A 13569-nucleotide genomic window follows, 5' to 3' on the forward strand; every position below is an offset into this window, starting at 1 on the left:
AGATGGAGAAGATAACAGCTGTCAGAAAATAGCATAATGAATAAAGCAATAAGGTACGTTAATATAGCGCTTTGAAACTGGAGTCTATTATCTGCGAAATAGAAACAGATTCAGGTCTTCTTCGTTATATTTGAAACCATGTTGGTCATAGAGGTGTTTTGCTTCAATTACACAAGAAGAAAATAGTGTACTGATGCGAGCAATTTACATATAGATGTCATTTCCAAAGGCGCACCCGCATCTGTCAACAACCATTATTATGATGCGATCTAGCTCAGGGTGGTTAAAGCTTCCGTTGTTGTGGTATGAGCACAATACTAGTGTGCCGGAAGGGCAAGCAAGTGTGGAATGTGAAAATGATGTTGGTAACACACCTAACATTAGACCTAAGATACTCGCGCGACTCTTTTTGCGGCCGGGGTCGACATGTCGAACGGTTCATCTCCACTGAGAGGTTGTGCTGTTACTGCCATGTCCTCCGCTCTGTCGTCTGCCATCGTTTTGAATGGTTTGTACATATCGTAATGTGATTTTGTGTCGTTCTCTCGGTCATGTGCACCCTCTGGTTTCCAAGTCATGGTAGTTTTTTTTGTTTGCTCTGTGGTGAGTCTCCACACACATGCCCAGCAAAACTCAGTCGTCTTTACAGTACAGTCACACTAACAGGGAGACCTTAACTCTCTGCATGAGAGTTTTTCATTGGAGGTAGAAACCAGTTAAAAGTTAGGTTAATGCTTCCCCTTGCTGCTTACAATCCACGTTGACCATGAACGCGACCGGATGAATATGCGTGGTTCCGGTTCCCCAGATAAGTTGTACATTCTGCAGCTGATTGCTTCCCACAGTTTCCATAAGAAGTAATCGTTGCTAGAACAGTATTTCCGTCTGGGGACCATCTGTTGACAATACCTAATCACCTTCGCACGTAAAAGTCTACCTCCCTAATTTGAGTATAAACGTTACCAGACGCAGGGTATGATTGTGGGATTGCTCCCGCGGGTCCTGCGCCAGCAGTGTGAGGTCCGTGGGGACGCAGAGCGGGGAAAGCCGCACCTGCCGAGGCGGGCAGGCGGGAAACCTGGCTTGTTTCACGTCATCTCGATGAAAACTGGAGATATAGTTTTTGGTGTGTTTGTCTGTCTGTCTGTTTGTCTGTTTATCTGTTTGTGTTTCCGCACTTCTGTAGTCAGCATAACTCGGGAACCTTTAGATGGATTACGATGATATTTGGTATGTGAGCAGGTGTTGTAAAGCCGAAATTCAAGGTCGATTTTTGACCCCCTGGTATGTGACCTTGGTACTGCAGCAGAAATTTCATTTTTGTATCTCTTGACCTGGACGTGCTATGGTCTTGATTTTTTGGTGGCAGATAGCTTGTTCAGATGGAGATGCCTCTAAAGTCTACATTGGTATGGCATTTGTGCTGAGCTTTCCAGTTAGGATTTGTTTGGTGAAAAAAGTCATCAATAAGAGAAGTGCTGGTCTGAGTCTTACCCCATGAATGATAAATGGATGGATGGCTGGATTAGTCAATAGCGAATGGATCTTTACTATACCCAAGTTGATAGATGAGAGAATTGATATTCCTACCATTCTACATCCCCCGCACAGGCGCGCTCATTTGTACATTCTATCCAGGGTGCGTCAAAGAGCAAAGGCGACAATGCAACATCGCGGAAGGCAAATACATGGAGGGCACACGGATATCATTGCATGAATAATAAATAAGTGTATTGTGCAGGTGAAAAGGTGCCTCCTTACTTAACAATAACCGGGGCTCTAACACGATAGCTGTATGACGCACGTAGTTGTCAGGACATCTGACAAGCAAATGATAGATGATCAAATCCCACCTTCAAGGTTAAGAATGATATTTTGTGCTGATTAAAGTTGGAATAAGTATTTCTTGAAAAACGAATATTGTGGGAAAGTCACTGAATTACTGTACACTACTATTTGTAATTCTACGCAATGTTTTTGTGCCGCATTTTTTCTTTATGCTCATTATCAACAATATATACACGGTGTTGTTGATTGCTATCGCGATTGATGTTTTACCTTTCTAGAAATTACTGATAAATACATCCCTAGAGCTATTAATTAAAAAGTTAACTGTGGTTGAATACATCTTTTTCATCCTATTAGTATCACCCGGAAAGCTGCGACCATTTTGGCTCTTGCAATTGGTTTGCAATTTTACAGACTCAGAGTGGTTGGCAAAATCAATTTTTGATTACGCTCACCATTGCTCGTACATGTTTCTGCGGTAGCGTATACGCAATGGCACTGCTGTTTCGTTGTCTCGATAAAAGAAGTCAAACCCAAATAAGATAGAATTTAGTGTTAGTTTTTGAACTAGAATAGTCCCATGCTATATTGTTACCAATTGTCTGTCCGTCCTTCCATGTTTCATGTACTTGCAATTAGCCTACGGGCAAGAACTTGCAATAAACTTATCTATAACATGCCCTGTTACCAACATGCCGTGATTCTGATCAATTCGTGGGTATGGAAAGGATCAGGGAATGACAGAACTATGGTAATCAGTTTGTATATACAGTCTTTGTGTTATTGTTTATTTCATTAGTTAGCTTTGCTTATGTATATGTATATATGATAACTGCAACGCTAAGCATTCTCATTTTCTGTGTTTTTTGTGGAGGCCCACGAACATCCTTATAGGTTTCTGGTCTCCTCCGTGCGTTTGTTTTACTGCTATTACTACATGATGTAATGTCAGTATATATGCGAATAAACGATTGCTTCCACCCGATGCACCGATAAAATAGAATTTCTCGCTTGATGGTTGCATTTTCGCCTCGCTATATTCAGGTATCACATGTGCATACCTTCGGGTTGTGGCATGATGTTCAACTTGATGTTAGTATTGCGCGGAATATGCAAACATTGGATGATTCATGATGGTAATAACTATGATAAGAATGCCTCAGATGCATCAAATTGTCACGTCCCGGCGGGGTGTTTAAGATGCATTGTTCGATCAGAGTATGAAAGGCACCAATCAGTTCTGCAAAAGGAGATAGGGATGTGTTATGTATGGGATGACAATGCAGGACAGCCACCTGAAAACAACTTAATTTGTGTTGTGCGTTATATCTCCTAGATAGAACCGTGCTAGGTGATACGCTGGAGAGAGGCGGGTAGGGATACAGATCTAGCCCGGTATGATGAATGAATGAATGAATGGTTGTAAGTGTATAAGCAAGCAGGGTTTATGAAATATGGCTTGTCTAGTTTCATAATGAATACAAATTTTTCTAAGCTATCTAAATAACGAAAACTAGGAAACTTGTCTTGTATAAAATCAAAGAGGATATTCCTCTCATAGTTATATAGCGTACAATCAACAACAAAATGACACTCATCCTCAATCTTGATGAGTGGTATCCACCCATATCTACAACCCCTCTCCACTGGAGCCGGAGACCAATCGCGCTGCGACTGCCGAGCAACCAAATCTTTCACAGATCGCTCAACCAACATCACAGATTTGCGTTTTGTTGTCTTTTAAAAATCACACCTTTCACATCTTAAATCATATTCCAATTATGAAATGAGGGGTAACACAAATGCAATTTTAATCGCTGTTAGGTCCCTCGGCGATCACCGTGTGATGGAAGAGGGGGCCTTCAATAGTTACCGGGTAGGTCAGGGCAACGGGTCCTGGACAGGCAACCACAGAAAGGAAATAGGGATGGATACCAGGCTACCGAATGACTGCACTTACTTCAATTTGAGAGGATTAATGATAATAATAACCTTTATTGCACATTCATGCCCTATCACGGACTAAGTACAGGCATATAGATACAAAATAAATGATAACGTTCATATAATAACACTTACAGGATTTCTAATACTAATGTAAATCAATGGTTCTAAAACTACTCTAATTCATAGGTTCAGCTTCTTCTCGTCTCTTTGTGTTGTTAGAAATATAAGTTGAGATAATAAACCATCGGTAAGAGGGCACCGTGGGGCCATCAGCTTTGTGTATTGTATGGGAACCTACTGCACATAAGATGAGAAGCAAGTGTGGCATCTGGATGGCACACAACTAATGACAAAATAATGATGATTCATAATAAGTGGATTTGTATCAACGTTCCATCAACCCCCATACTTTCATACATAAAAAAATCTATTTGAAGGCTTCTCACACTCGATCATGTTTCTAAGCAACACATAAGCCCCCATTTCCTTCGTATTAGTAAAATCCACCAGGGGCTGCAACAACTGTTCCGATGTAGATCCGCGGTAAGCCTCGGCCTCTATCCAACCCCAGCCTGTGACACACGTCGCTTGCATGTTTACATAACATCTGTACCCCACACAACGACTGTAACCTTTCGATTTTGGCCTCGGTCAACTCACAAACCTTTCTGTTTGGTACGGATCACTCTGTGTACGTCTTTTCTTCGTGTTCAAAGTTCCAAGTATCGATCCACAAATGAAGCACCCCTGTTTTGGATCAATAGTTCAACTTTGAACACTTTACCGACCGATATGTCTTTTTTAGATTAAGATGCGGGGGTTTCGTGGTGATGCATCATGGGCATCATGTATCGACAGTTCTTTAGGCGTTGCATAACAGCTTGAAAATCGACGAAGACAGAGAGGACTGTTGTATCAAACGGAGGGAATGTCCATACTGTTTCAGTGGGAAGTTAGGTTTTAAAAGACATGCAGCCAGGGCTGTCCAAACACCCAGCAGCTGTTTCAAAGGACTCGCCTTGGTTTTTAGGTAGCGTGCGTAGTCCAGTGGTTAACGATCCTGCCTATAGACTAGAAGCCCCGGGTTCGATCCCGGCTGTGTCGCTCAACCGACATGCGCGCTACTAGGCGGAAAGGGTCGCAGTCCTTATGAAGGAACGTTAAGCCGTGGTCCTGGGAATTTCCCCGGCACAATGAACCTGTAAATACTGTATATAGCGTTTGTTTTCTCTGTCACGACCAGTGGAAGATTAGCTCATCTGTTAATTGAGTTCGTTTGAGCTTAACTGGTTCAAGATCACTTTCCTTTCCCTGTTTTCCTTTGCGAAGACCTTAAACTACACCAGTAGAGACAGGACATGCAATGGCTGGATGCCAGAATCTTATTTGTTTCAATTAATGACAGTGTTCTTGCAGTCACGTTCGGGCCATTTAAAGAGAGGCAAGTACTTTAATTTATTTTCAGCCTATAATGCCACTTTTCGAACAGCGTAACACCATCATCGCATCGCAGGCAAAGCTTCTTACCTTATCACGATTTAATGCCGTCATGGGAACGTAATAGCGATTAAAATAGAGGTTGCCTAGCCAACTTGAGCGGTTAGTGTATGAATATAGCTTCTATGTGCAACTCATACATGTATTCGTCTGAAATTGCACGCAGGCTGAAATATTCAGCAATGTGACGGCTGCCATTTCTTGCCCCTGTAACCATCCCTCAGTGTGGGTAAGTGTAATGGTAAACAGCCACCTGTAGCTACAGCCCACCCTGCAGTCTACACACACCACGCCGCGCTCCTAGCGACTGGCACCGTTTCTCCCACCCGTCAGTTCTCATCAGGCGGATCCCTCCCCGGATCCTCCCGCCCATTCCCACTCATCCTCCATCCATTATTCATGACGCACACCTCCGGACCGGGAGCTGCCTGGCGTCCACAGCAGCGCGCTGATCCCGCCGGTCCCACACTGCAGCTGCGTGCAGAGCTACAGGCCTTAGCTCGTGCCGCGTGCTTCTGACGTGTTCTCAGGAATGAGAAGACATCGCGGAGGAGCATCCGACTTGCGGGGTTTGTAGCGCGCGTGTTCCTCTTGCCTGCTGAGGATTATGTAGTCAGGGCGAGGGGCGGAGTCTTGAGAGGAGCGTGCACGTCGGGAGGCGCCGCAGTCGGCATGGAGAAGCTCCCGCCGTGGTGTGTGGTTCTGCTGGTGCTGGTGGTGCTGGTGCGGGGATCGGACGTTGTCAGGGAGACAGCTTACGGCAAGGTACGCGGGAAATTACGGGAGGTGTCCACGGCCGCGGGAGTCAAACAGGTGGAAGTGTTCCTCGGCGTGCCCTACGCGCGGAGCCCCGCAGGGACCAGGCGATTCAGCGTAAGTCATGCGTCTTTTTCTGCCTGTAGATGCACACATCCCTATCATATCAGTCCGCACGAACCATAGCCACTTTCACACCTGCTGAGACCATTGTTCGGGTTCATCCGCCCGAAGCTGCGTGTGGAAGCTAATGTCGTGACATATACCTTACCTCACACATGGTTGGTTAGATAGCGAAGTGCTGAAACAATGGCTGTGTCAGACAAAAATCCATTTGTGTCGTACCGACGTTTAATGCCATGAACCAGGGTCTGTCGTAGAATTTTGATGCATTGTTTTACGTTTGACGTGGGTCGTGTTGAAAATGGTTGGAATGTTAAGTTGAATTTTTTAAATTCTATCTACTGTGTGCGCAACACCCTGCTATTCTTCCAAAAACACCTCCTTCAGACAGTTCTTGTGCTTGCATTGGGTTCACTGCGAGGGGAATGTCAATATTGAGATGCTGGAAACACGGTAGAAATCAGTCAGATCCTTCCCGGCTCTCAGTAGCAGTCTCGTGGTGCTGTGGTAGATGGTGTCTGGCGCGCGCATCCAGACGTATTTGGTGCACAGTCATTCAGGTTGTACAGGAAAGGAGCCTGTATCATGCCGCTAATGGAGACAATACATTTGAGCCCGCCCTGCGATGGTGAACAATGGGAGGTGGTTTGCGGGGCATGTAAATTGGCCCACCGGCGTACTGTTGCTGGCAGATAATGGTACAGGCGGCTGTTTGGCTCACAGACGACTGCTTCTGTGCACTATCATGATTCTATAAACCACGAGCTATCGCCGCGGGAGGCCGCCGTTAGCTTTGACTGTCAGCAGGAGAGCAGAGCCGAATTTGGGACAGTTAAACTCGCCGTGAAGCGTGCGTGCAATTAAACGTCATTACCGCAGCGAAGACATTAGTCTTAAGGAAAACTGTTTGGTTTGAAGTCGTCCGTCTTCCGCCATTACGGAAGGGAAGTCTATGCTAAAGTGTATGTAGTAGATTGCCATCTCGGCGCTGCGTGGAATTCTAATTTCGCGTCATTTCGCAAGAACCACCTGTTTATTCACAAGTCGTCTGCCATTCCGTTGACCCCAATAATGCACTTAAAACTATCATAGAAACGTTGTAATTCCGCGAAATCAAAATGACCGTCACGTTCTAGTATGCAGGCTCGCAACAGGTTTTTTTTCTATGCATAGCCCCAATCCTCAGCTTGGTGGAAGTGGAATACATAGCACTGTCGCAGAATGAATTGCGAGATTCCGAGTTTGCGGATTGCTGTAAAGGGTCTTTATGCCGGTCAAGGTTAGCATGCCGCCGCTTCCTCGCCCATTATAGCGCTGAAAACGATAAAAACACGGACATGGGTCCGCCGGGACACATAGGATCGATTGCTAGAACCGACAGTCGAAATAATTGATAACTGTCTTCATTGTGTGATATCCACAGCCCTGAGGCACTCAAGGGATTTTCTTATTGTACAAGGAAGGGATCGTCTCATACCTTTGCTGGCCAAATAGAAATGACGTCACTGTTTTCACAGAATTCCTGTGGAGAAGCAGCATCATACCACAGTGATGGCTGCACCGAATACTTTGGCGAGACCTGCGTACTTTGATTGTGACTTCTGTAGGTATGCACGGTAAAAGACGCGGCGATAGAGTGCAATATTTCCTTCGTTTGGAAGTAGTACCCGAAGTTCTGCTGTCATCCCTAAAATTATATTATATAGAATAAAATAAAAGGAAATAATAGGAATGTCGTCATGCTATATCACCCATTGATTTGTTTATCCCGCAATACATTACGACACAAAGGGGTGGAATTAGCGCCGACAGATAGCCTCCTGCAGATTCAGTATGGCGTGGTGTGTTTGAGGCCGCTTTACCCGTATACTGCAGTCATCCATCCATGTCGCGAGACGACGGTAGCGCATACAGGTACCCCATTACGCCATCTTACAATTGATGGGCGGGGGGGACGAAGGTCTAGAGCGGCTCCTGGCTGACGCTGCGGTCGATGACCTGGATAAGACAGTAGTTTGCTTGCGCGGGAGACGATACTTTGTTTCTAATCCACTCAGGGGTCACCCCTTCTTTATTACGCTCAGTCTGCTGACGGCCATGAGCGGTCTGCGAACCGACCTGTTGATATTGATTGAGGGGAAACAGTCTGCCAAAGCAACCTTTAAATGTCATGGCATCATCGGCTGCTTGATAGATAGAGTGGACAGTGTTTGGGTGGTATTCAGTTTGAATGAAGAGCAATTTTTGTTTTTAGATTGATAGGTACTTGGATCGAAACCATTAGTCCGACAAGCATCAGTTTGTCAGTTTACCAATTTCGTGGTGCAGATAATCAACGAAAACACAGACTAATGTCGATATCTTTGTTACATTTTCTTCCAGTGCGTCAAAGGGGTCACAGTCTTTAGTACCACAAACCTGTTGATCTCAAGCACAAACGGGGTAACTTGCTCATACGGGGCGAAATTCTTCGCTTTAAACAAATATTTCTTATTCTATTGATCCGAGTACGAAACCACAAAATGATCACATTTTCCACGACCTCACCTTGTGATCGACCCACCTGCCACATCACTTCTTTAATGATTTAGCCTGAACCTTTCAGATAGCTCAAACCCAGGACAGGTCCGATAATCAATCCTCACACTTTATGCAGCTTTGCACGTCAACATTGTGTCTACCTTTCGTTTTATTCAAGGAAACGTCAAACAATAACAATAAATGGACTCAAGTTAACTTATGAATAGTAAATAAATAAATGCATAACGAATATCTGGTTTGAACGTAAGTCCGAACTCCGCTCCAAGAGGAAAAGAAAGTAAAAAGGACAGATATACCTGAAAACGTTTTGTTGCTGTGATGTAGTCTTGTGTGTCTAACATTCCTACCTTTACACCTCACGGTGTATTTTGTCGATGATGTGCGTCTGCCTGCCATCATTCACTGATCACACGTAATCTGTTATGTACCAGCTTGAACCAGTTTCAAAGGACATGCATTCACAACAGCCGACGATCGGGTTTCAGGAGTCAGACGTTACAGATTGAAACCCCGTCGCTTAAGCTTGAACACACGACTCCAAAAAGGCAGGTCGTAAACGCACCTATGTAATGATGCAGTATTGACGTCACTGGAGCTTCAAATGGCAGCTTAGACGGGTTGCATTACTAAGCCTAGACCTTTGTATATCTGATTCAGCTTTCCTTGTTTTTTCGCTCTTATAAAGGAACCCTTTGACTTTGTGTTGGTCCCTGTAAATGTTGGCTCTCGACAATCAGCTATGCTGCCTGAGAGTCTGCGTAGTGTACTGTTACGCTTGCCAGTAAATAAATAAATAGATGAATAAACCCTATGACATCGATCTCCAACACAGTACTTTATAATAGAGCACAGCACTTCACTACAGAACTGTAAAAAAAAACCATAGGCACAGGAAGCTGTTAGCTGTCGCCAGGATTCCATCATACCCATTTGGACCGCGTGGCTAGATTCCAGCCAGCTGCCTCGGCGGCTTGTTCTGTTCATCTAGTGGGGCATGACTCAGATATCGGCTGTTCGACAAGATATCGGCTTCGAAGCGCACTTTCTGGCGTTCTCCCTCTCGTACCCTAATCCCCTCCCATCTGTTCACATCTTCAACACACCTCAATAGTGATTCCCGCTCGTGGAGCAGTGGTGTCGGTACACGCACGTACGTCTCGTCATGTCCGATGTTGATGAAGATGGAAGTTTAGGCAGTGTTGTGTGATGAAGTGGAGACATGTACATCGCCCCCAAACCACTTAATCGCCGTACCTAAGACTGTCACTCTGCTGAATATGCAGATCCATCTTACATTATCGTACCGTGAAACGTGGTGTGCACGAGTCAGGATACAGGGGAATACATTAACATTAAATCCCACCGGGATCCTTTTGCTTATAGCTTCAAAGGACTTCTGTATGCTCATGCACTGCTAATGACAAGACGCCCTTGTACGAAGGTTATTCCTCCGATGAAGTAAGGGACGTACGATATTTCAGACTTCCTTTCGCTTTCATCCACCCCCTATAATTTTCTTTGATACTAGCCGCTTGTTTTGTCAATCTGTGCTCTGTAATCAATACAATGGGTCTCAAAGAGAGATCTCATGATGGACCAATATCACATCAGGCCATCTCACCATCGGCCTACAATCATGACCGAAGCTACGTCTTAGAACCTTCCTTTCGACGTCTTGCAGCTAGCACCTCTATACCCGCACTTCAATCGTCAGCGCAGGCAAACCCCCATCCCCGTACTTCATTCCGCCCCGTACAGCTTTAGTTTGTCTGGATCATTCCACCATATCTGCTATCTAGCATTATAATAGTATCCCAATCTTTATGTTGCATTGAGAGTTTTTCCATTAGGACTCAGACCGTTGAGTCATGGGCCCTTACCAGGTGACTATCTATATTTAGAGCTGAATGCTTTCCTGAGGTTACCTGTAGGTTAGCGTTTCCCGCATTGATTCCCGCGGGACTGGGTTCAGCGCGGTGTCGGCAGAGGTGACCGCCAGGTGCTCAGCTGCGGGAGGACAGGAAGAACGTCACTTTATGATGGATTTTTCACGCGATATGATGACAAAAACACAAAGCGATATGATGACAAAAATATAAAAAACACAAACACCTTTGTATTTGTATTTATTGAAAATGAAAGACAAGTCATAACACTGGGTCAGCCTAGGCAGCTTTCGCTGGTAACGGCTGACCCACAAATACAGACGAACATACAGTAAGATCCTTACACTGTCATAATACATACATAGTTAATGCGATACAATACAATGCATAAAACAGTATAAAATCATTTGACTCAGTAACAACCATGCAATATAAACATTAATGTAATAATATACATTAACATAATAAAGTCGTTAGGGGAAAGGTCTACAATGATATGATCTATAGCATTGCGGTGGAATAGATGGAAGGTTGATATAGGAGGTCACCTTTCTCTCCGTTTGTTCAAAATAATTTGATACATCTCATTGGATGGATGGATTCAACTATATTCTAAGAGGAGATAGCCCTTACTGTATACCCAATATATAAAAGAATGGCTAGACCTTACAACCAATTGTGTAAATGAAACGTTGGACTCAACATGTTGATTTACTCATATCTATTCATATACATTTATATAGAGGTTCATTCATTTGTATCCACTGTTTGTATGTATAGATGAAGTAGACCATAGCCAAGCGCTCAGCGGCGAGAGAACAGTGTTTGGGGTTAGCGTTGGGGTTGAGTCACGGGATGAAGTGTTAGGTTGGTGACGTGTCGGTGACGACAAGATTACTCAAGTGCATCGACTGGTGCCAAGGCGTCTGATCGCAGCATTTCCAAAGTCACTTGAGCCACTTTTGATGGTGCTAGACAGCTAATGGCCTTCATGACATTGAACGTGCACTGCCAGCCGACTTCGATATACATTAGTGTGCAGGCGTCAGTGCCTTGGAGTTCTATGGCTGAATACATGAAGCAAAGTGTGTACCTATTTTTCCTTATTGCTATCCTACCACAGACCACGGCACTGCGCTTTAGAATAACGATACCTTGAATAGAACAGTGTCGATTCGTTCACGCCAAAAAGGAGCTGAAGGTCAAATACACATCAGACGATATTTTGAAAAGTCTCCCTCCACGAAACGTCTCATGCGTCTCAGTGAAGGAAGTATATGATGTTCCTTTGTTCTGCCTGTCTGTCTCTTTGCCTGTCTCTGTCTGTCTGTCTGTCTGTCTCTCTCTCTCTCTCTCTCTCTCTCTCTCTCTCTCTCTTTTCCACGTTCATGAAATGTTACATTTGAACGACAAATGCGTATCGCTCACGCCGCGCCGGCAAGATCTTGGTAAACACGAATTATCCGCCTAACGACGGCCTCCGGAAGTCAGACGTCATGTTCCTATCAAATGTAATAGAATTTGTTCGAAAGTACAAAAGGTTAGACTGCATGTCATGCCACAGGGAGGAAGCTTATGCTGAAATTGGTGTTATTTGTAGTTCCCTTGATGCGGAAATTAGAAAATTAATCACCTTACGCTGCCTTGCCTCGGGGTAGAATTAGCCGCCGTGTCCTGTCAGATGAAAGAAAAGTTAAGTCTGTAACGTTTTCAAGGACCGATGTGATCTGTCAAATCCAGCCTCCTGTTGATAGTGAGCTCCCCTCAAATGGAATCAAGTCCAATTTCGAAGAAATAAAGATTGAAAGCGGCAATCAATATTACAGTGGCTGGTGCCAGACATGATATCTGAGAGGGCAAAACTGAATCATAACATTCTGTAAGGGGGGAGGGGGGCTTACCTGTTGCTCTCGATGTTTTCGTAACAAACGAATAAACATGTAACGTAAGAACCAGTACAGATCCCGATCGTAGTCTCCGTCCACAGAGACTCCGATCGTAAAATCGACCAATTGCAATATCGCGATTTCTAACCTGACATATGTATGCACATATACAGTTCGCAAGTATGTTTTTAAGAATTTAACACCAGTCTTCTAAGTTCAGTCGTTCACACATAGAAGAGCACAAAGCACAAACTGCATTGGTGCTCATCATCCACGATCGAAGCCGCTCTTGTTCTCAGTACGACTTGGTCCTAATCCCCGAATCAATAGACTATCAGGTCTGATCTATGAACGATCCTGAAATCATAGAAACTGCAGTGCAAAGTTTTACATGCCCCAGTGGCTAGTAATCATGTGGATGGAACAACTCGGCCCCAGAGACAACATTATTCGTTCATACTTTGATTGCACAGCCGGAATGGCATGAGGTAAAAAGGGTACATGCTTGAATGTCTACATGGTCCGTGACAAATTAGTTTTCCGGCTTATTTTCGGTGCCAATCAACTTTCTAAATGCAGGAAATGGCTCAGCTTAATGCAAATACAAGTACTGATTACTGATGTTATGATGATGATGATGATGTTTTGATTACTACTAATCAGTGGGTTACGTATCATCCAAGACTTCCCATTCAGTCCCCAAGACAATCTTTCCATCCACATTTTATTGCTCTGATATCGATTGCATCAACAATATCAGTACTCAGATTTGATGTCTATCACATTCATGCGATGAAAAAAGCCCTCATAGAAACGGTTTCTCCGTGGATATTCTCTGCCCATATCAGTCGGTACGTCAACTTCATATCTAAGCGATCGGAAGAAGAGTTCAGGGCAAAAGGTTAACAACTATTCCTTCATCCACTGACTCATGCACATGTCGGCGTATTCGTCTATGCTCCTTGGATCCAGTAACGGTTTGTTCGGCTCTAGTTGAGACCTTCGTATGGTCGCTTCCGTTTGGATTTGACGCCTTATCGTCCGTGTCTCCTGTCCCATCATCTACAGTGGCTTGCTCAGAGGATCCGCGCACTCCGCTGGCATCTCAACATTCACAACTGCTTCTACACAACCCCACAGTGGTG

At 44.4% G+C, this 13569-nt stretch overlaps 1 protein-coding gene across 1 annotated transcript in view; it reads left to right on the forward strand.

Annotated features, from left to right (window-relative positions):
* The first annotated feature begins 5621 nt into the window (after nt 1-5621).
* LOC136438521 (fatty acyl-CoA hydrolase precursor, medium chain-like) overlaps nt 5622-13569 on the forward strand; it is a 66882-nt gene continuing 58934 nt past the window's right edge. Inside the window, exon 1 of the mRNA XM_066433331.1 lies at nt 5622-6105. Within this exon, the coding sequence (XP_066289428.1) occupies nt 5905-6105 (201 nt within the window). The 5' untranslated portion in view covers nt 5622-5904. The remainder of the gene's footprint in view (nt 6106-13569) is intronic.

The sequence above is a fragment of the Branchiostoma lanceolatum genome, chromosome 7, assembly GCF_035083965.1.
Source record: "Branchiostoma lanceolatum isolate klBraLanc5 chromosome 7, klBraLanc5.hap2, whole genome shotgun sequence".
Lineage (NCBI taxonomy): Eukaryota > Metazoa > Chordata > Leptocardii > Amphioxiformes > Branchiostomatidae > Branchiostoma > Branchiostoma lanceolatum.